Source organism: Ambystoma mexicanum, chromosome 4p (assembly GCF_040938575.1).
Source record: "Ambystoma mexicanum isolate Mex_15411 chromosome 4p, UKY_AmexF1_1, whole genome shotgun sequence".
Classification (NCBI taxonomy): domain Eukaryota; kingdom Metazoa; phylum Chordata; class Amphibia; order Caudata; family Ambystomatidae; genus Ambystoma; species Ambystoma mexicanum.
Window position 1 is genome coordinate 1,258,425,800 of NC_090927.1, and position 23,583 is coordinate 1,258,449,382.

At 46.9% G+C, this 23,583-nt stretch overlaps 1 protein-coding gene across 5 annotated transcripts in view; it reads left to right on the top strand.

Annotated features, from left to right (window-relative positions):
- The window catches only part of CCSAP (centriole, cilia and spindle associated protein), a 173,182-nt gene that overhangs the window by 100,290 nt on the left and 49,309 nt on the right, over positions 1-23,583 (top strand). For 2 of the 5 annotated variants that reach the window (XM_069606936.1, XM_069606934.1), the window contains exon 2: positions 11,345-11,672. In XM_069606936.1, the coding sequence (XP_069463037.1) occupies positions 11,375-11,672 (298 nt within the window). In that variant the 5' untranslated portion in view covers positions 11,345-11,374. Of the gene's footprint in view, positions 1-9,841; positions 10,033-10,543; positions 10,971-11,344; positions 11,673-23,583 lie in introns of those variants that run through there. The other 3 variants (XM_069606933.1, XM_069606935.1, XM_069606937.1) reach the window with 3 other exon arrangements.

Sequence of the window (23,583 nt, forward strand, 5' to 3'; positions counted from 1 at the left end):
GGGGAACTCTTCTCACCACAATAGACTTACCTAATTTTACCGCCGGAGGCATTACTCCCCGAACTTCATATTTTCTCTCCACATCTGAATAAGGGAGCAAGCAACAGGTTACATTCTGGCCTTATTTTATTGAACTGTGTAGGATAAGCCAAATCCTTACCTGAACTTCGTCAGCTACCACGAGGAACGCTGGGGCCAAGCCGCAAACTGCAAGGAATCGGACAAGAGTGAAAGTCAGACATGTGAACTCTTACGAACTACATACTTTTTGGAGTCAATATTGTTCTGGAACCCACCAATTCCTTCGAGCCAGTGAAGCAACTGGTTATCAACGCGCCCCTGCACTCAATGCAGGATGGAGAGCTCATCTTTTCAAACCATCAGGTGAGACTATAAGAGGGGACATCAAAGGTGATCTGTGGGGAGAACAGCGGGGGTGGGGGGATTTACGCTCAACTCCACGGGTGGTTAATCCCCTTTCTCCATTTGCAGAAGAATATTCCTACGGGCCAAGCAAACGAAGCTAGGTGGGCCAGTCCAGTCTGTCATCTCGGCCCTACGCGTCACATTGGTGGAGACCGCAGCTGTCCAGTTCAGATCGACGCCTCTATGGGAGCCAGGTGAGCGTAACACCTTTCAGGAAAGTACTGAAGACCTTGCTAGCTTTAGTTAAAAATTATCTTTATTTAATAATGAAAGTGCAACACAACAAACACGGTGAACATCAATAGCATATTCACCCACATGCCACAGCCATGTCAATACAAAAAAATGTGCTTGGGTCCCTTTTTTATATACTTTCCTGAAATGGTTTTTGAAGTCATGCACTGGATGAAAAACAGTAAGCAATTTCTTCTCAGCCATCACTATTCTAAAGTCCCGGAGGATTTACCTCACTCTTCCTTCCAATATGTACCAACACCTTCCTTGGCTCCTCTAAGCCTAGTTACAAACTCTCCAGGCTCCCATACCTCAATGTTCTGCAGGACCATCTGGGGTCTCTCAAAGATGGCATTGGGGTAAGTCAGGAGAGAGGCAGAAGGATCCATCCTCAATAGTCCTCTTTCCTGACTCAGTTCTTGCCACCTGCTCTCTGAACTGTTACTAGGCACCATGACCCCTGCTAGAACCTTCTCCTGCCTGTTAAGCCAGTTTAGGGTCTGAGCTGGCTGTCTGGAACCGCCTACTTCTAGCTGACTAGCCTGCTTCTAGCTCCTTGCCTCCCCTCTCAACATCTTAATAAAATGTTCTTAGTCTCCATTCCCACTCTGGAGTTCTCTCAATCTCTTCCCACTCTGGGATTCTTTTGCTCACTACCCACTCTGGGGTTCTTTTCCTGAGTCCCTAATCTGGGGTATTCTCAGGCTCTCCCCACTTTGGGCGTTCTCATGCTCTCCCTACTATGGGGCACTTCTTACTCCACCCACCATAGAGTGTTCTTAGGGTCTCTCCAATCTGGGGTGTTCTTAGGCTCTTCCCATTCTGTGATGTTCTCATCCTGATATTACACCCCTGGTTTTAGTTCCTCCTTTTCCAGTGTTCCTACTACAGATTCCACTCCACAGCTGGTTTTACTTCCCCCTTCCTTTCCTCTGTTACTACTAATGGCTTCTGCTCCCCTCCCTGGTTTTAGTTCTTCCCTTTTTCCCTCCTTTCTCTCCCCTTTAACTTTCAACACTTTCTTGAGTTTTGTAGAGATCACCTCCTCCTCTCTCCTACTGCCATTTCTCCAGCTCGCTTCTGCAGCACACTCCTGTCCCCTGTTCAGGGCTGGACTGCCCCACCGGGACATCCTCCATGTTCCCCTGCGCCGGAGCTCTGCTGCCAAACTCTCCTGCCAAATGTTTTGTTTAAAACCCGAAGATTGCACTGGTCCTGTCCTTCCCCACCCCTGTGTGTCCAGAGCTCAAATTTCACACGAGGTCTGTCTGAGCCCTGCGCTCCACCAGCAGCACCTCTTCTGCTCTCCCTTAGGCTGTCCATCCCTCATCTGCCCCTCACACCGGACCACACATTCTCCTGCGCCCGGGTCGCTCTCGCTCGCTCAATCCCATTCATTCAAGACCTGTGTGGCTGGAGCAGTCAGCAGGCAAACAATCAGCAAGACGCTGGCAGCAAACACTATATTCCTGGGCATTTCGCATGCACCCAGCTGTAATAACGGGAGCATGTTTAACAGAGAACACATGGGCTCATTTTACAAAACATACATAAGGTGCTGTTGCGATCCTTGCATGCAATTTCCAAACAGTGTTAAATATAAAGTGTAAAAACAGGCCAACCCCCACCTTTACTCTTACGACAGATTTTGTAAAAGATGTACAGGCGGCCTGCACATTCCGTCTTGCAGATGGGGTGCAATGGACTCCTACCCGGTTCCATAGGAATTCATTATATTAGGCTAGCATGCAGTACGAGAAGGAAACATATGTGCGATCCTCTTTCTCGCTCCACCTGCAGAGCCTTTGTAAAACTTCCAGGAGCGGCATAGCAGGGCGTAAATGGCGTTCCGCCTCGTTCTACTGCTCCGCCTCTGACCGTTTGTGCAATGGGAGCATTTACGAACTCAACCTGCTGCACAAAGGGGTGTCCATTTAAGAACGAGGTACAGAAATGCCGGTGTGCTGGGCTTCGCTAATGGGACCCCATGTGACCACATGCGCTGCACTTCATTTTTGCATGCTATTACGGTTCTTCTGATCAAGTGCCAACAGTTATAACCCGTGCACACAGGTTGCAAGTTCACCAACACCGCTAGAGGTCTAGATCTCCTCCCACCACATAAAAAAAGCTGAAGCTCTTATATGAAGACTTTGCAAGTTCCTCACACTGACGCACACACTCTCACACACACTCCAGGTCCACGCTTCTTCCATTAGAGAAGTTAGCATCACTGCAAACTAATCTACAGACATCCTATCACGCGTTTTAAAGGACTTCCCCTTGAAAGTCTGCAGTTTCTTTGTGCACTTTTAGTCGAATCGACCAATTGCAGATACATATGTATGTATATGTGGGGGTAGGAGAGTAGGAGATGGGTGTTGGGGGCGTGGGTGAGGGAGACGGGATTTAAAGGGCAGGTAGATAACACAACAAAAATAACGGGTGTAATTCAGGTCGACCAAAAGTGCACAAACAAAATGCAGACTTTAAAATGAAAGTATTTCAAAGCATGTAGAACCCTTTTTCATGATGATGTAATGTCATCTTGTATGCCGCCCTTCTGCCATTTTGGTGGCTTGGCTGCGTTTGGCCCTGTAAGGGAGGAGGGTTGTTAGTGGGATAGAAGCAGTGGTGGCTGGTGAAGTGTTTCATTGGAGGGGTGTTAATATTTTCGACAAATATGCCAGAGCGACCAAGCGTAGCAAGGGTGCCAGAAACAACCAAGGGGGTCTTGGGGTTGGGGGTGGCTCTCCCTTCGAGAACACATCTCACAGGCCAGAAAAGATGCACACTGGCTGCCTATAAAAGAACGCATCCTTTTCAAAACACTGGCCATAACACACAGGTGCCTCTCCTCCGATGCCCCACCTTACCTCTCAGAAAGAATCACCCGCAAACTTTTCAACAGACCCACTAGATCTCACCTGGCCAACCAGATCTACGTACCAACTTTTAAGAGAACCAAAGCCGGAGGTTCCGGTTTCCAACACCCAGCCCCCAAAAATTGGAACACACTGCCCACGGCTCTAAGAAATGAGACCTCATACTTTGCCTTCCGCAAAATGCTAAAAACCTCACTATTCTGCTAAAACATTACTTGTCTTTGATAAGTACACGCCGCTATATGTGCCATATTAATTCTTGTAACCTGAAGTATTATGCACCATATGTTAATTGTCTAACTGCTGTCCTGTTAAGCCGGACCCTCTGTAACAGCACCACGATGCCCACGGGCCGCTGCTGCGCTTTATAAATGCAAATAAATATTTCATATTTTTATAAGAGTGATGCGGGCCAGACACGAAGCCCCGATGGGAACATATGAATGCATAACTGTTTTGGCTTTTGTGTAGGCATAGGATAGGCATTTGCCAGGTAGTGCCATAATGGTATTAGCAGGGCCTGTGCAGGCTGTAACACTGCATGAATGCAGAGCAACAACAGCAAATGGTTATACATTGTTACAGAGGAGGGAGGGCACGCACACTTCGGCAAGTTCCAATGCGCTGCCATGGCGCCAGAGCCAGTCGCGCCCGCCACACACTCACGGCTACCACTTGTTATTTATTTATTTTGCAGTTATAACGGAGCATACGAATGGTAATGTATCAATGTTGTGGTAGTGCTTATTTACTCTGTTGTGCACGTGGTGCCTTAATTTGCATGGCCTTGAGTTGGCACAGAGGATGTGGCAATGCCAGAGCAAGCACATAGATCGAAGTTTTAGTGGGAGATGGTAGGATTATACATTGGCCTTTTATAGTAGCAATTTTATACTTATTTATATTATTTAATTTTTGATGATGAGAAAGGCATTATAAATGGGTGCACTTTCCTGCTCTGTCACGTTCAAGGAATAGCTCAGTCGGTCATGTTGCTGTTTCAGGGTAAGGTAGCCAGGCCACCTATTCCTCTGGCATTTCTTGCAGTGCATTGCTGGATGACCGATTGGTAAATGGGTGGACTCATTGATTATCATATGGCGTTTCTCATCTGTTTTCTTTATGACTCGTTGCTAATACTTGCACATTATTTATTTTTGGCGTCCTGGTTATTGGTTTTCTCTGTGGCCAATGTATCTATATTGGCAAGGGGCCAGACTTGGGGTTTAAAGGGACGGCTATTGGGGCGATAATCGGCAACCTTTGGACACATTCTACAGGAGCAAGGAATTGGCCCACGCGTTTCAATTGCCAGCGGGAGGCGGGGAACAAAAGGCAATCGGAAACCAATGGGATTGAAAGCAAAGCGATTATCAGAGAAGGCGTAGGTACTTTCAACTGCAGTCAAGTGGAAGGACCCCATGTTAGTTATTGGCCTGGTGACACTGCGCAATATTCTTGCATGGATGATTTACTTTAAACAGGGAAGAGTCTTCACAGGGAGCGTTGTGTCCTGTGCAGGGAATTACAATTTGCGAGTGTGCGGCATGCAATGCACCAATTTGTACAATGCAGGCATGACTCAGTGGGCTGTGGAGATTGATGGAGTGAGTTGTGTATTTACCCACTAGAATGGACCTAGCATCCGTGCACATCTTTTGTATCTTGAGTTGTCTGACTTAGTAAATAGTTATGTTTGTGCTAGGCCTAACGTTATCAAAGTATTCTTGTAGCTTCTTGACATCACTGTCCTGTCTCGCTGCTGTTGTAGTTGGTGAAATCCCTGCTAAATATAGGTAAAGGCAGAATAGAGTGGACTTGAAGCTAGGACCACAAACCAGGGTGTCTTATGTGACAGTCTGCCAAATTGACCCAGCTAAACATAATTTTTTTGTAATGAAAAATGTAGCTATTGTTTGAATGTGGGGTCGGTGGTCAGCAAGCTGTCACACTCTGTGCCATCAACCTGCTCGGAGGTGAGAGTGACCTTGTACTGGTCCTTTTGACTCATCACCTTTCTTTGTGCATCTGACCTTTCTACAACCACTCGTTCCACCGGAGGTCAGAGCAGCCTTGCACTTTCTCGCTAGTGACAAAATGACTACTGCCCCAAAGAAGTACAAGGATGAGCAGTGTCTAGCCCGCCTACTCAGCCCTCTCACTTCTACAAAACAACAGGGATTCCAATCAAAAAGGTAAAACGAGCATAGGTAAAAAAAAAACACCCCCTTCGCCGCATGTATGGTGCTGAATGAGACCCCAAACTCTCCAATCACATTGGCATTGGCGTAGTGGAGCCACCGAAAAGCAAACCACTATGGTTGAAGGGACAGGTGCCGGGCCACTTTGTCGGGAAATTGTGGGTGCTTCATTGGCATGACTCACTGATCTCATACCAAGTCAACCTTTTAAGTGTCACCTATAAACTGAAACTATTGCATTAGAGTACAGCTAGGAAGAAATAGCAAATGAGGCGGGACACAAAGCTTGTACATCTTGTTTGGTTATTTACCCACTCATTCACTGCCCATGGCTGTGCTAATCCCTATGGCCATTTCTACCCGCTTTCTGCCCCTCTTCACCCAAAACACGTCTTCCTGTGCTGTATTTGAGCTAGCTCTATCAACCCTTAGCATCAAACTGTGTGCCTAAAGTGCCTACCAGTGTTTTCTCATAGCAGTCTTCTGAGAGTTCATGATTTTATTGGAACTATAAAAGCGCTACTTGTGAAATAAAAATGTTCACCAGGTCTGCCTTCAGCCACTCGATTTATAAGTACTATGCCTGTCCTTCACTGAAGTCCTGTTACAAACAAGCATTGGCAAAGCCAACAGTTTGAGCTTGTGTATCAATATTAGGCATTCACCAGGCTGGGCTATTATATGCCCACGTACTCTCACCACTTTGCAGTTGCTACCATCAATAGACAGTAAGTACCACTACGAAAGTGCCTGGCAAATGCCTTTCTGATGCCTACACAAAAGCCAAAACTGATGGCATTGCCAATGCTCGTTTAAGAATGTCTTTTATCTGTGTGCACTTACCAGCACTGGATTGGGATGAAATGGATTAGGGATGCAGGTTGTCTGGGCACCTTGAATACCAGAATTCGTTTTTCACATCTGCAAAATGTGTAATGTCCCAGGCCCCTCTATCATTGAAGATCTACTTTGAGAGATCATAAACTTATTTAAAACTGACTTTTTTATCCATATATCTTTAAAACATGCTTTAAATGCACTAATTTTGACTAATTTTATTCAACATTTTCTTGGAGGATACTGCCAATACCCACATAGAAGGGTTGGGCTCACACGCTGTGCTCGCTAGTTCAGCGGAATATGGGGCCACTTTGAAACCATTTTCCAGGGCCACTTTTCATTCCCTGTCCGACCCTGCTCCTGTCTCCAAAGTCTCTGTGGCACCTCTCATCTCCAGCAATCTTCTCGCCCCAGCCTTCTCCAATCAGGAGCCGCTAGCTCCGGTCAGCTACCACACTGAATTGGGCTGTTTGGCTTATATAGCAACATCTCCCCACCCCTGATCTGATTGGAATTAGGGTCAACAGCCTGTAGCTGTGAGCCTAAAGGGTGCGAGGGATGGGATTGGCTGGGCTGTCCCATGTCCTGATAGTCATACTGAGGCTGAGTTGTCCAGGCTGACTCCAGCGCTGTCATTTTGCCAAAATGCCAGGGGTTTCGGAAATGACATCACATGTCCCTTGACCTCTGATGACATCACAGGAAGTGATGTCATTTGACCCCACCCCAAAGTGACATCCCAGGAACTGATGGCACACAACCTGTCACCCCTTGACAAAACACAAAGTGGCATCACATAGCATTGTTCCAGTACACTAAGAAAAATATGGTTATGATATCACTGTGATATGATATGCATTTCATACAAGAATGGATCACAATGTGTATCATTAATATCAGTGTGTATAACGCCAACAATAGATTCTAGGCACATTTTATGCACAGAACGTGCATTTGCAAAACTTTTTAGAAATCTGCCCGGTGACATCCTGCGCTGCATGACGTTCAAGCATGGCACCCCATCCACTAGCTGCCTTTGGGAGCACCCTGACATGCAATAGCAGTGCACCTTGCATGCAAACTGTCACAGAGGCACGGCACTGCCCCCATGTGCACATGACCATGCAGCCTTAGCACGTCCCTCTGTGGACCGTTTAGCCCCTTTTCCTGTGTGCACATGATCATGCTGTCACAAAGGTGCTTCCTGAGATCACACTTTAGCAGTGACTCGCTTCTGAGCCCTATCTGAACATTCTTCGAGAAGTACAGCAGGGCTTCGTTCCTAGAGCACGCTTGTGTATTGTCAGGGAATAATTTCCCCACATGGCCGCGGAACCTGGCAAATAGTTACAAAGCAACAGCACTACTCTCATAACGTAATTTCTCCCCAGCAAATTGCCCGAGGAACATCCTGGACCCGATAACAGCACTCTATTCCAAAACATTGTTGCGGGTAAAGTTAAATGGAATGGGCCTGCTATCGGAAAGCATTTCAATCACGAAGGGTGTAAAACAGGGATGCCCTTTAGCGCCGGCTCTGTTCACTGCATTTATTGGAGATTACAAAGAAGCTACGGAAGCGGTCAGGGCCTTCCCCCCTAAGGTTGGGGGAATGCAAGTCCCTAGAATCCTTTATGCTGATGACATCACCGTGATCGACCAGACTCCGATAGGCCTCAAACGCCAAATAGTAAACCTGGCGGAATACATCAGCAAAAACAAACTTCAAATCAATATAGGAAAAAAAAAGTGATTTTGGGTAAAAAGAACAAATGCGCTACGACAGCCTCATGGCCTTTGGAAAACACGATGATAGAAATAGTCCCAAAATTTAAATACTTGGGGGTCATGCTGGACAACACCAAACAGGAAACAAGCATGCAAAGCTTCATCTGGTCCCAGGCGCGCACCATGACCACACAAGCAAGAATGCTGGATAACAAGTTTGGGCGTTTTTCGCTGTTACCAGTATTAAAATACTACAAATCATAGGTCATCCCGTGCCTGACATACGGTGTGGAGGCTATGCCCCTGCTGCCAGACAAAATCTGGCCTAAAATTGAAGCTTTCGTTTGGAGGTCACTGCTCTCGGTTCCAAAATCTACTTCAATACCGGCAATAAGAAAAGAACTGGGGCTGGTCTCATTAAAAGCCGTAGTGGAAAACAACAGCATGTCCCTATACAGGAAAATCCTCCTGCCAGAATCACCAACTTTGTACAACTTGATGGCGACTGAAATGAAAACAGGGAGCTCAAAGACTCTAGCAACATGGGCGAAAAAGAAGGAGGAACAACTAAATTCAATTGCCTGCTCACAAGAGGACCTGCTGACAAATCCTCTCAAAATAAAGAAGAAACTGGAGGAACTGGATTGGATCACTACCCTAGAGATGACAGAAAAAAAAACTTCTGAGCCATCTACCTCCTCTGCAGCGAAAATACAATGATAACGGAGAAATGTATAAAAAATTTCCTAGTAGACCACTGAGACAGCTCTTTATGAAAGCAAGGTTAAACCTGCTGCCAACCAATGAAATGTTGTTCATTAGAGGCAGCAGCTCATCAAACTCCTGCAGATTGTGCAAAGAGGAGGCAGTAGAAATGGTTCGACACCTATTGACTTCTTGCCCTGCGCTAATAACGCTGAGAAAGGCTTATTTGTTAACTGTCCTGGAGGCTTCATCTCTACGTGAAGAGGAGACCTGGTGGCCACGGTTAATAAGCAGACAGAAAACATCTTGGCGCCATGGCAAACATTTTACAGCATGCCTTCATTCTGATAGAACAAGGCAAAGAAAAAGACTAAGAAAACGACAAAAAAGGAAAACGCAAGCACACAAAGAACCAAGTTTCTTGTTTTATAAGACAAGAGGAAAAGGCACTTTCAACTTTGTTAAAACCAATTAATTTTTGGTAAATACAATAAAAAAACTAATTTCTCACAGAGCGAGAGCTTCGCTCTCTGTGGGTACAATTTCATAGCACCACAACCCTCCTCCCTGAATGGAGCAAAGCCATAACCTGGTGCCTCTAAAGTAAGTACTGGGACGAGGAAGATGAGCATGAAGGTAACGCTTAATCATACAATTCTAATGAATTGCAATTTGTAAAAAGAAAGATTTTTAAGAGTGAATAAGGGCTATCATTTGAAAATAACCCCATTAATTATTAGTGTTGAAAGAAACGTAGCAGAACGATATTTCCATTACATTTCCGGGTTAAGTAGAAATGGCCTTTGCTCTAATAGGAAGAGGTGGAGAGAGGGGCGGGGTTCCATAGGATTTATTTTCTACATAAACCCCTCTTCCTGACTTGTCGCGCCCCCTATCCTTGTGTATAATATGGTCCTCCAGATACCGGCCACGTCAAAAAAGTACGTTAGATAAGACTTCCACCTGCAGACCGAAGCAGAGACGCGAGAGAAGGAACCCGCATAACTGGAAAGGTAATTCAGCAACCGCCTGCACAATAAATTGATATATTGGCTATTTTATAATCCATATAAGAAACCGCGTATCAAACTAACCATGTTATGGTCTGATGGTGATCTGTGGGACCTTGTTGAACCTCTGTCAACGACCCTCTGCGCAAGTAGGTGCGAGCGATATTTTATCTTGGATTGCGTCATGTGAGGCGCATTGCCTCCGCATGCTCCGAAAAGTAGGCGGGGAATCCACCACACCTGTGTGCTAGAGGACCGGAGGAAGCTGAACGTTGGCTTGTAGTGCATCTTCAAAACCACGCCCACCAACTCATTTCAAAACAAGCCGCTCCCTGTGGTAACAGCGTTGCTTCAATCATGGGTGTAACCGAGACTACGCCAGGGTGGCGGCCATGTTAAATTGGTGCTCACCACTAAATATCCGGCAATTTTGTAATCGACATCTACAGCGTAGCTTGAAGTTCTTCGTTTAAAAGTATTTGTTATTTTGTCCGCCGGAGACGGCAACATTAAAAATAAATTGTAACGAATTTGCTTGAAGAATGGCTGTTTCCATAGTAACGTATGGCGCTGTCAGCCGTCAGATGTTCAAGACCCGTCCGCTCACCATACACTGAGGACAACAGGCCGCCCATATGGCACCCAGGCAAATAAATGCCCGTTTTTAAACTAATTTCGCGGCTTTATTATTAAAGATTCTGGGTGGATCACTGAACGCACGGAAGTTTCGTGTGATGCAGCAGTAAATTTTTTTGTGTAACTGAGACCATATGATATCTCTCCGTTTATTGGACCTTAAATTCGCTGATTCCCTACGACCGTCGCCTCCAAACGTTTCAATGGTATGCGTGACCCCATGTCCCACTGGTAACTTCATCATGCATATTCTTAGTTTGACAGTTGGCGTAGTCGATGCGCCTTTGCTGACTTTGCCGACCCTGGTAAGATTTTCTGTATGGACATGGACACATTTGGGTCATTCAGTGATTTTTTTTTCACGGTGCACACAATTACGTAGTGTTAGATGTGGGCGGTGGTCCTCGTGCACAGTGATTTATGCTAACGGTTCGTTCTTGTACGAGGGGACTTGCTAAAATGTGGCAGGTCATTGCGATGTGTACCTATGGTAATTGCTCCGTTTTGTGACGGCCTTTTGATAGGTTCGTTGTGTGCTTAACTGTTATTGGTTGGGGCTAGGTATCAGTTTAAATGCCATGGCGGGCTGCGGGGCGGGAAGGATTTCTTGTGTTGCTTGGTGAACGCTATGTGCCTTGGTCACTCGTAACTGTCTGCCACTCGTCTTCTCTCCGTGCAGGCTGCTGTTTGCCCATAGTCAGCGAGCGTCATGCCTTGCAAGAAGATCCGTACCGAGTATATGAAACGTTTCCGGGAGCCGCAGTGGTCACAGTTTGGGCAGTGCTATCAAGAGTTGCTGCATTACCGCCTGAGCCGCCGGCTTCTGGAACAAGCACACAACCCATGGCTGTGGCCCGGTGAGGGAACGTCCGAATGTAGTAGTGATCGCCAGAGCCCTGAGCAGCCAGAACCCGCTCCTCTGGCAGTGAGCATCGGGGAAGCCGAACACCCCGATACCGCAGTCCAGAACAACGCGGCGCCACAACTACCTCTCATTATTGCCACGGGTAAGCAAAATAATGCAGTTGCAGTCATAGTAATGTCAGATCCGAGGTTTAAAGCTAACGAGATTTCATGTAAAATAAGAACGCTGTGTTGCAAATCAAATTTTGCAAAAAGGAAACGCACATGCGATGGGTATATCATATCAAGAGCGTGCTGAGGAGTTCTAGAAGTGATGGATGCAAAGAGTTCCCAGGTATCCGGTGGGCCAATCCAGGGCCAATCCATTCTATATGTGAAATTTGTGGGTTCTGTGTCCTTTGCGCTTTGTTATATTACACTACTCACAGGGTTGCAGCTCAAATGATTCAATTTAAACGTATTAGTAACACTTTTGTAGCTTATTCAGTTCCTTAAGCGTGTTTGGTTACAATTTTAATTTTTACAATTTCTTATTCCATTTTGTGTCTAATTTCAAGGTGGTGCCGACAAAACCCTGCTAGGAGGCACGTTCTTGTTTCGCCCTTCCTTGGGCTTTTTCAAGGCACTAATGCTCAGTTCAATAAAAAATTATTGGTGCATACCAACATTCAAGCTTTCAAAATGCTATTTGCATTTGTTTGACATAGTGTTCATATTACAACAATCATAATTTTCTCTATTCTTTAGTAGTTAGTGATGCTAAATTTCTGTGGTTCTTGTCGGGTAAGGTGGTTCCAAATGTGGGTAGTCTAGTTCTCATTTCCTTAAATGGCGATTGTAGCTTGATATTCAAGTTCTGATACTTGGTGAGCGGTATATCCTTCCCTTGTTAGGTTTTTGTGATCATGCTCGGTGCTCCGCCTTGTGTGTTCCTCGTTGTAGCTAGCCTGTGAGTAGTGTAACATAACAAAGCGCACAGGCCTACATAGAATCCACAAATTTTACTTGCTGATCCCTGGACTGATTGGTTGATAAGTCTCTATGTAGCTATGCAGCTATTAGTTTCCACAACTATACAGTCCAGAACTAAAGAACCCGTGACCATAAGGGGTAGAGTACACTAACTAATCTTTTCACCCAACTCGCCCAAAACCTTTTTTCTATGTGGTCTGAATCACCATGATGTAAAACCCTAATCTTTATATGTAGCAGAAATAGAAAACAGCAGGTGATATATATTTTTTTTTCTCCCAAGTTCTTTTAGGTAGTGACTTCTACAGAAGTAATTACATTTATTTATATTTATGTAGCGCGCAAGCAGAGCTTAGTTACAGAGGTGCAGGCACGGTAGCAGTAATTGGCACATACAGATAAGTACAAGCATAGTTAACATTGCAGCTTATGCGATTGGTCATTACAGTTTAAGCAGTGGGTCCTGTGGTTGGTATTCATGCTGCTATGAGGGACCTTATGAGAAGAGGGTGGTTTTCATTGCTTTGCGGAAAGCGAGGAGGGAGGGCTCACTGCGGATGGTGGGGGTGTAGGGCATTCCAGTGAGTGGATGTGGGATAAGGAAAGTTGGATCCGCCTGCTCTGGCTCTTTTTACTAGTGGCACAGACCATTTTGGTGTAGGGTGATCTGGTTGGTCTAGTTGAGGTGACGGAGTGGATTCTTTGAGAGGTATTCGGAGGCAGTGAGATGGATGCATTTGTGTGTCAGTGTGAGCTTTGAAAACGATTCTCTCCTTTATTGGGAACCAGTGGGCAAGTTTTCTGGCCTCTGAGATGTGGTCCCTTTTGGCAATGCCTTGGGCTGCTCGGAGAGCACTATTCTGGATGACTTGTAGCCTCCAAGTTTTTTTTGGTTTTTTTTGTTGAGGTTCCTAGGAAGAGTACGTTGCAATAGTCTAACCTGGAGCCGGTGATGGCTCTGGCTATGTTTGTGCAGTTCTCTTTGGAGCAAAAAGGCCTGACTGCGTTGATCAATTTAGCATGATATGCGGCTGAGGAGGCAATGGCGTTGACTTGTTTGTCCATGGAGAGGTTGGAGTCTAGATAGACTCCAAGAGTTTTGACTGAGTCTGAAACAGGTATTTTGATGGTGTCGATGGTGAAGTGACTGAATTGGGAGTCAAGATTTTTTAGCGTGTCGGGGGAGCCTACCAGTAGGAGTTCTGTCTTGTCAGAGTTGAGGCATAGTCCATTGTCTGCCATCCAGGCTTGGATGGTGTTGCAGAGGTTAAGGATCATGGAGTCAGTGTCGTAGTTGCCGGTGAGGAGGATCTGGGTATTGTCCGCTTAGTTAGTGTAGGATATAACCATAGCGTCGAGGAAGAGGGGTTGTGTGAAGATTAGTGTGGGTGAGAGGCAAGAGCCTTGGGGCCCACCGAGTATGATGGTGGGTGAGGCAGAAGCGAAGTCAGAATACTTGCATGGTTCTGTCTTGTAGGAAGGAGGGGATCCATGCTGTGGCGTCAGGGGAGAATTTGGCAGTGGAGGAAAGATGATGGCATAGGACGTCATGATCTACGAGATCGAACGCTGCAGATAAGTCGGAGTAAGAGGAGCTGGTTTGCCCATGTCTCTGGCATCGGCCATTTGGTTTTTCAGATCAAGTAAGGCTGTTTCCGTCCCATGTCTGCGGCGGAAGCCGGATTGGCAGAGTCCCAGGAGTTTGTTCTCTTCGATGAAGTGCTGAACCTGCAAGTAGGCTGCTTTGTCCAGTATTTTGAGGAGGAAAGGGACAGTGGTGATGGGTCTATAGTTGTTGGGGGAGGTGGGATCGAGAGTTTTTTTTTTTGAGGGGGCGGACCCATGCTTCCTTGAGGGGGGCGGGGACTTTCCCTTTTGCAAAGGAGGCATTAACAAAGGCTGTCAGGAAGGGAGCAAGCGCTTCAGTGCAGTCCTTGATGAGTGGCTGGGCAGGCATCACCTTTACAGTTGGACGGTTTGATGTTCTTCATTATGTTGATGTCCTTTTCCTGTATGGATTTGAAGAAGGGTTGGGGAGGGGGGGGGTGTCTTGGCCTGGTGGTGGGACAGGGATATGAGTATTGGGCAAGGCTTGTTTGGTAGCTAGTATTATGCTTAGGAGGCGGCTCAGTTTGGTTTGCATTGCCGTTTGAATTTCGTCACACTAGGCTTTGTCTTTCGTGAAGTTCTAGGGGGTGGGAGTTAGGGACTCTAGCTCCCTAAAGATGGCAAAGATTTATTTTGTTCTAGATGGGCTTCTGAAATTCTGGATTCAAGAGATTTGGCTTTTGCTAGGGGGTGATAGCTCCGTAGAGCAGGTTTTAAAGATCAGCTTGTCTTTGTTAGTATGGGACGTTTGCCACTGGGTAAGTGCTGCCTTTTTTTTTTTTCGTTTCGGAGTGTGAGCAAGTCTGGAGTGGGTGGTGGGTTTGTATTTATGGGGTTTAAGTGGGGCAATGGAGTTGATAGCCGCTTTGATGGCAACATCGTAAGTTGATGCGAGAGTTTCTGGGTCTGTGGAGAAAGGTGGTCTGAAAGCTGGGCCTTGGAGGAAGGGCAGTAGTCTTTCCTTAGTGAGCTGGCAGGAGCTTCTTGTAAGGCAGGGTGGCAGGGGTTGAGGGGCTGGTGGTGAGGATGCTAAAGGTGGTGATATGGTGCTCAGGCCATGGGGTAGGAGTGTTTCCAGTGATGAGTGGGCAGTTGTGCTGGGCGATCCAGTCGAGTGTTCTTCCCTGGGTGTGAGTTGGGCTAAAGATGGTGTTCTTGTACCCTAGTGTTAAGGCTGAGTCAAGGGATTTGGCTGCTGGGTCCTTTTTGTCCTGGACGCTTAGGTTGACGTCCCCAAGGAGAATGGCTTTCAAGTGTTTTTTGAGGTTATCAGATAGGAGATGGATGAGGGAAGCTTGGAAGTCTCCTATTGGGCCAGGAGGGCGATAAACAATATGAGCGGCATTGGTACAGTTGGGGGAGAGGTTGATTTTGACTTGGAGGTAGTCGTTATGTAGGGATTTTTCTACCTTTGTGATACTGTAGCAGTCTTTATCGATGATTGCAACACCTCTTCCTTTAGTGGGGCGATCTTGTCTGGTGATGGAGTAGCCAGGAGGGAGTGCAAGGGAGAGCGCAGGACCGGAGGCCTCGTGTAACCAGGTTCTGATATAATGAGCAGGTCAAGGTTATGGGTGGTTGTGGATGTCTAGAGTGTGGGCGCTGATGGACCTAGTGTTCATGGCGCATTTGAGGTGGGGTTCTGTGACGGCTAGGGAGGGGTCTGTGGGAGGAGTGGGTGAGGTAGTGGGTGGTGTGGAGCTGGGGGCTCTGGTGGTGTCATGGTGTGGGGTGGTAGAAGAATTGCATATCACACGTTTTGCACTAGGGGGCACATTTTCAGTTCAGTGGTGGTGGGCACAGGTGAGATCACATTTGGCACAATAGCATTCAAAATGGGGGTAGAAGAGGTGCATATCACATGTGCTTGTACAATTAGCAAAACTGTTTAAAAGCGCCACAGCGAAAATAGGGTGGGGGCAGGGGAGGATAGACTGTGAATTACAGCAAAGATAATTGATTTAACTGTACAAACAAAGAAAATAAAAAGGGAGGGTATACAAAGCTACTATGCCTTGTGAGTGTTCAGAACGTGCAAGTGCAGATGGGAGGGGTAAGGGATAGGTGCTGTGATGCTCATGGAGAAGTGCTCAGGGTAAGTGTTAAGAGGCAAAAGACGTAAATTCAACAACCCACAGGTAGGGTGAGCCTAAGTGCATTAGAGACGGCGGCTGGAATGAGATGTGGGGTGGGGGCTGTCGGGGCCCCAAGGACACAAGGGCCCTGCACATCAGTCATGCTACTATAAGATTAGTAGGGAAGCGAGGAGAAGGAAGAGGTAAAGAGGGACTTGAGGCTTTTTCTGAAACTTAAGGAGGTTGTGCTCAAGACGCAGAGGGAGAGGGAGGGGCTGTTCCACAGGAGGGAGCCAGCCGAGGAAAGTTATCGCCCCCCAGCTCCCTGTTTAGTAAACTGCTTAACACGCAGGGAGTTGGTGCCCGATGGGGAGAATTTGGTCAAGAAGCATTCAAGAGTGGTCTCTGGCCCCAGATAGCCTTGTGGATGATAGAGGGGGATTTGAATTTAATCCGTGCTGAGACCAGGAGCCAGTGAAGGCTTTGTAGGGCAGGAGAGATGCAATCCCTGGGCTTGATGCCAAGGATAAGTCTTGGTGCCCTATTCTGGGTTAGGTGGAGGGGGTTGCAGGGTGGACGAAGGAAGATTGAGGAGGCTATTGCAGTAGTGTAACCTGGAGAGAACCAGAGCGTGGGTGTTGAGTGTCTGGGGGAAGGTGAGGAAGGGTAGAGTACCTTTGAGAAGGAAGAGCTGAAAATGGGACTTCTTGACAATGTCCTGAATGTGAGGGATGAAGGAAAGGGAGTCCTGGCTTCAGAGGGGAAAGGGGGTGCCCATGGAGGAAGGCCAGAGTGCGGGGAAGAAGTATGGTGCATGGGACCCAATAGGGAGAATCTCTGTTGTGCTGGCATTGAGCAAGAGGTCCTTAGCAGTGCACCAGGCCTGGATGGCAGAGAGGCAGTCGAGGATGAAGGAGGGTGCAAGGGCGTCAGTGGGAAGTTTGAAGAACAGTTGTCCATCATCAGCATAGCTCTGGAAGTTGGGGGAGAAGGAGGAAATGAGTTGTGCTCGCAGAGAAGAGCCAGGGTGAAAGAATGGAGCCCTGGGGGACGCCACAGGTGGCGGAGTAAGTAGGGAGGAGAATGGGACTAGAATAATCAGTAAGGAAGAAGAAATGTGGTCAGAAATTTCAAAGTTTACCAATAATTTTAAAGTGCTCCTGCAAAATAAATGTCAGTCAGCACAAGTCTTGGTTATGCTTATCTTGCATCCAATTGTTACAGATGGGTGCATTGTTATGCAGTGTGCCAAAGCTCCATGGCAAGCCTCCAGCACAAATGAGAATGTGCTGCTGAAGGTTCAGGGTATGCAGGCAGTACCCTCTAGGTCAAAGAAGATGGTGCAGGGACCCTGGATGACATCACTGGACATAACTAAGATTACCCTGGTGCAGGGCTACGTAGCAGCTACCCCAAAATCTGAGATCGCTGCCTCGGTGGACGAAGCGGTGCAGTTGGTACCCCTGCAGTTCAAAATCCTGCCAGATTTTTTTTTTTTAACCATCGTGTGTCTTAGTACTATTCCGATTTAGAGACCTGCAGTCATGAAGTGTATAATCGGCTGCACCCACCAAGTCTAGGTAAGGGTGCAACAGTGCAGTTGCCTTCTGGTCCTGGAGTGAGGCTTGGAGCATACAAGTTATAGTAGTATATTGCGGTATGATCGTAGTGTGGGAGCAGAGCCTTGGTCTTCCTTGGCTGAGCCTCTTTACCAGCTGCTTTGGGAAGTATGTCAGTGTTTGAGAAAAGTATGGTGCAGATACCAATATTCTTTCAGTTCTCATCTGGATGCGCATCTGGCCTAAGTCCACTGCACCACCATGGAATCAATTTTTCGGGCACCCAAACTGGGATGGTTGCCAGATCCAAATGTTCCTGTGTAAAGTATTCAGGCATGGGAGACCAGGAGGCACCATGCTGCACCTTTGCAAAAGGAAAGATGTACTTTATCACTTCAAGTTCAAGGCATACATTCGTTTTCAAAAATTGATTTGCAGAGTTTGCTGAATAAAATATTCTTGATTGGCAAACAAACCCATGTGATTAGCAATGTTATACTAATGTTGAGTGTCGCCAGAAGTTTTTTGTACCCAAGACATAAACTGAGCAAGACTGCATCAGTCTTGTGTACAGCTGAAGTAAAACATAAGTGAGAGGAATCCAGCCTTGCAAATTCTTTAAAATTCTGTTAGACCTGCAGCTCGAGTCACTTTAGACGAGCACTCGACCCAGGGCATGGATGACGACTAATTTAAATGAGCTTTCTGTAAAATGGTGCATGTCACCACAAACCTACATTGTTGGGCCCACTGCTGCCACCCAGAGGCCAACCATGCACAGTGAAAACAACCATGCACAGTGAAAACGTTTACTGCAAACAAAGTAAATGTTAAATAACAGCTTAAAACATCGGCTGCAAATGGTACTCGCCCTTCATAATATCTACTCAACTATTCGAGTAGGTGAAGACTTTCCGAGCACTGAACGAGTGTCTGTAAAATGTAAACGGTTACCTGCCTGAATGGACACAAATAGATATGATGAAAGGGCTCTGAAAACAGTTTGGCCAGCTCTCTGCTGCAGGTACTAATATATAATATCCTAATTTTAGTGCAAAGTGAGCTTGGGATGCTAACTATTGTGTATGCTACTGCAGTAGAACTGTCTATTTTAAAAATTGGATGCAACTATTGATCACTACTTTGCATAAACCTCTAGTTAGCTTTGTGAATTCATTATTTAAGAACAGACACTAGGCAGAGCCGATGGCACAGCATGAGACCTGGGCAAACTAGGGGGAATATTGTAGTTTGCAGCCATCTCACTTTCAGGGTAGCTGGTCTAAAGCAACAGGGTGATAAGATAGAAGTTACTGAACTAGATTTGCCAACTCAAGCTCGTGTGATCATGTACATTTTCAATTCACTCGTCAACACGATTTAGCTTCCCAAACAAAATGAAATATAGACACTGATTTTGATACACTAACCTAAACTTTACTGTAAATCATGTATATGTAGTGTTTTCACTATCAATACTGTAAGTATGCATTATGTGATAACTTAAAGTTTAAGGCATGCAATTGCATGACTGCCTTGAAAAATAAAAATGCACATGCTGGTCTTGGCCAGACAGGGTGTAGTATAACTCTTTGGTTATAGAAGATTCAGTAGACGGCAGACTTCCCCCGATGAATTTCTGTTTACACACACAATCAGAAAAACATGTTGGGAATGCATGAGAGAGAGTATGTTTGAATTGAGATTTTGTGGTGTTTGCACAACACTACTTTAGAGAAATTTCATATTTGGATTTCTTTTGTTTTATGCACAGCTATTTATTTCTTGGTATCCTATTCTGCCGGTTTACCTTAAAATCTTGATGGGTGCTAACTCTTTGCACTTTCACTTTTTTCCAGAGATTTGGTTTATTTTTAAACTTTTGTTGACATTTAAAACACATTTTTAACATTGTTTAACGAGAATAAATAAATGAGATATATTTTTGTAAAACTGTTTGAGGCCTGATTTGTATAACATGATTAGGTGGTCTGTTGCACTAGGCATTGTCTAGTGCACTCCGCTAGAAGGCCAGAGGACAAGGCCTGCACTCCTCTTTGCAGCTCCGCTGTGAGTGCCACCATCCGATCAGCTGATCTCTGCCTACAAGATTAGCTTTGGTGCATCAGCCGCAGCGCGCCTTGCACACACAGCACAGCCCCTCCACATGGAAGGGCCGGTCGTGTCTTCATCAACAAGGAAAGCCTCTTAAATCTCCTGCCGTTTTCCGGCCCGTTCCCGCCTGCAACCCGCAGCCTGATACGGCTCCCTTCCCTGCCGGCTCCTCCACTCTTCCCCGCCCCCCCCTCCACCTTCACCCCCCCCCCCATTAATGGGAGAGGGAGTACACCGTCAGGCGAAGCTGCGAGAAGGCCAGAGGACAAGGCGTGCACTCCACTTTGCATTTCTTCGCTGCTCGTCTGCTGTTTGCAAGGAGGCTATGCCGCATCCTAGAGGTAAGGAGCCTGACCACTGCTAACTCAACCCACACCCAGGCTTGCCCACCAGGAACTCCAGACTACGTGCCCGCACTATAGAGGCCACCATCAGCTTCAAGTCCCTCCCCACGAGCATCCGCAATGTACGGCTATGCTCCTGTATCGCGCAACCCATTCCACCTGCCTACATGGCCAGACTCATCCGCCCAACCACTAAGCCAACAGCCATAGTAACTACCTCCAATATAGCTGCCAATGATGTTCTCTACCCCACCTCAAACTGTACTGCCTTTATACGCAATATATCCACCACCACTGAAAATGAGCCACCAATGCAAAATGTGTGATATGCAATTCTTTTACCCCCATTTTGAATGCTATTGTGCCAAATGTGATCCTACCCGTGTCCACCACCACTGAAAATGAGCGCAATTCTTTTACCCCCATTTTGAATGCTATTGTGCCAAATGTGATCCTACCCGTGTCCACCACCACTGAAAATGAGCGCCCAGTGCAAACCCTGTGATGTGCAATTCCTCTACCGCCACCACAACACCCATGCCCCCCTGCTCAACACCACCCATGCCCGCCACCTCACCCACTCCCACGGACCCCAGCATATCCGCTACAGAACACCACCTCAAATGCGCCATGATCAACGCTAGATCCATCCATGACCTCATAACCACCCATGACCTAGACCTGCTCATGATATCAGAAACCTGGCTACATGAGGCCTAGGGCCCTGCGCTCTCCCTTGCACTGCCCCCTGGCTATTCCATCACCAGACAAGATCACCCCTCTAATGGTGGCGGTATAGCAATCATCGGCAAAGACTGCATCACCATTAGAAAGGTAGAAAAATCCTTACACGACAACCTCCAAGTCAAAATCAAACCAAACCCCCCCCCCCCCCACTGTACCATTGCTGTTCATATCCAAGCCTCCCTCATCCACCTCCTATCTGACAACCTCAAAAAACACTCGAAAGCCATTCTCCTTGGGGACGTCAACCTAGGCCTCCTGGACAGGAAAGACCTAACAGCCAAATCCCTTGACTCAGCCCTCAAAACACTAGGCTACAAGAACACCATCTTTAGCCCAACTCACACCAGGGCAGAACACGCGACTGGATCGCTCAGCACAACTGCCCACTCATCACTGGAAACACTCCCACCCGATGGTCTGACCACCATATCACCTTTAGCATCCTCACCACCAGCCCCTCAACTCCGCTACCACAACCCCTACCAATCTGCCTCGCAAGAAGCTCCCGTCAGCTCACTAAGGAAAGGCTACTGCCCTTCCTCCAAGGCCCAGCCTTCAGACCGCCTTTCTCCTCAGACCCAGAAACTCTCGCATCAACCTATGAGGTTGCCATCAAAGCAGCTATCAATTCCATTGCCCCGCTTAAACCTCGTAAATCCAAACCCACCACCCACTCGAACTCCTGGTTCACCCTGGACCTGCTCACACTCTGGAATGAAAAAAGGCAGCTCTTACAGTGGCAAACGTCCCACACTGACAAAAGATAAGTTGATCTTTAAAGCCTGCTCTACGGTCTACTAAAAAGCAATTACCCAAGCAAAAGCCAAATCTTTTGAATCCAGAATCTCGGAAGCCCAATCTAGCACAACAGAAATCTTCGCCATTTTCAGGGAGCTAGCGACTCCTACGCCCACCCCCCAGAACTTCACCAAAGACAAAGCCTGGCGCGACGAAATTCAAACAGCCATGCAAACCAAACTGAGCCGTCTCCAAAGCAAAATGCTACTAAACAAGCCCTGCCTAATACGCAGATCCCTGTCCCACCACCAATCTCGGACCCCCTAGCCCTTCTTCAAATCCATACAGGAAAGACATTAATATAATGAGGAATATCAAACCCTTTAACTGTAAAGGTGATGCATGCCCAGCCACTCACATCAAGGACTGCACTGAAACGCTTGCTCCCCTCCTGACAGCCTTTGTGAATGCCTCCTTTGCAATAGGGAAAGTCCCCGCCTCCCTTAAGGAAGCATGGGTCCGCCCCTCTTAAAAAAAAAAAAAAAAAAAAAAAAAAAAACTCTCGACCCCCTCCCCTCAACTATAGACCCATCAACACTGTCCGCTTCCTCCTCAAAATACTGGACAAAGCAGCCTACCTGCAGGTTCAGCACTTGATCGAAGAGAACAAACTCCTGGGACTCCGCCAATCTGGCTTCCGCCCCAGACATGGGACTGAAACCGCCTTACTTGATCTGAAAAACCAGATGGACGATGCTAGAGACATGGGCAAACCAGCACTTCTCCTACTTCTTGACTTATCTGCGGCGTTCGATCTTGTTGATCATAACGTCCTATGCCATCACCTCTCCTCCACTGCCAAGTTCTCCCCTGACGCCACAGCATGGATCACTTCCTTCCTACAAGACGGAACCATGGAAGTATTCTGACTTAGCTTCCGCCTCACCCATAATCATACTATGTGGTGTGCCCCAAGGCTCATGCCTCTCCCCCACCCTCTACATCATCTTCACACGACCCCTCTTCCTCATCCTCAACGCTATGGGTATCTCTTGCACTAACTACGCGGACAATACCCAGATCCTCCTCACCGGCAATTATGACACTGACTCTTTGACCCTTAACAACCTCTACAACACCATCCAAGCCTGGATGGCAGACAATGGAATATGCCTCAACTCTGACAAGACTGAACTCCTACTGGTAGGTTCCCCAGACAAGCTAAAAAAAATCCCGACTCCCAGTTTAGTCACTTCACCATCGACACATCAAAATACCTGTCTCAGATTCAGGCTAAACTCTTGGAGTCTATTTAGACTCCAACCTATCCATGGACAGTCAAGTCAACGCAATTGCCTCAGCTGCATATCACGCTCAACTTATCAACGCAGTCAGGCCTTTTCTCTCCAAAGAGAACTGCACAAACATAGCCAGAGCCATCACCTGCTCCAGGCTAGACTATTGCAATGTACTAGTTCTAAGAACATCAAAAAAAACCTGGAGAGGCTACAAGTCATCCAGAATAGTGCTCTCCGTGCAGCCCAAGGCATTGCTAAAAGAGACCACATCTCGGAGACCAGAAAACTAGCCCACTGGCTCCCAATAAAGGAGAGAATCGTGTTCAAAGCACTGACACAAAAGTGCATCCATCTCACTGCTCCTGACTACCTCTCACAAAGAATACACCCCGTCGCCTCTACAAGACCAACCAGAGCGCACTATACCAACATGCTGTGTGCCACCAGTAAAAAGAGCTAGAGCGGGCGGTTCCAGCTTCCCATATCTCGCACCTACTCACTGGAATCCCTTAACTCCCCCTATCCGAAGTAAGACCTCCCTCCTCGCTTTCCGTAAAGCAATGAAAACCATCCTCTTCTCATAAGGTCCTTTGTAGCG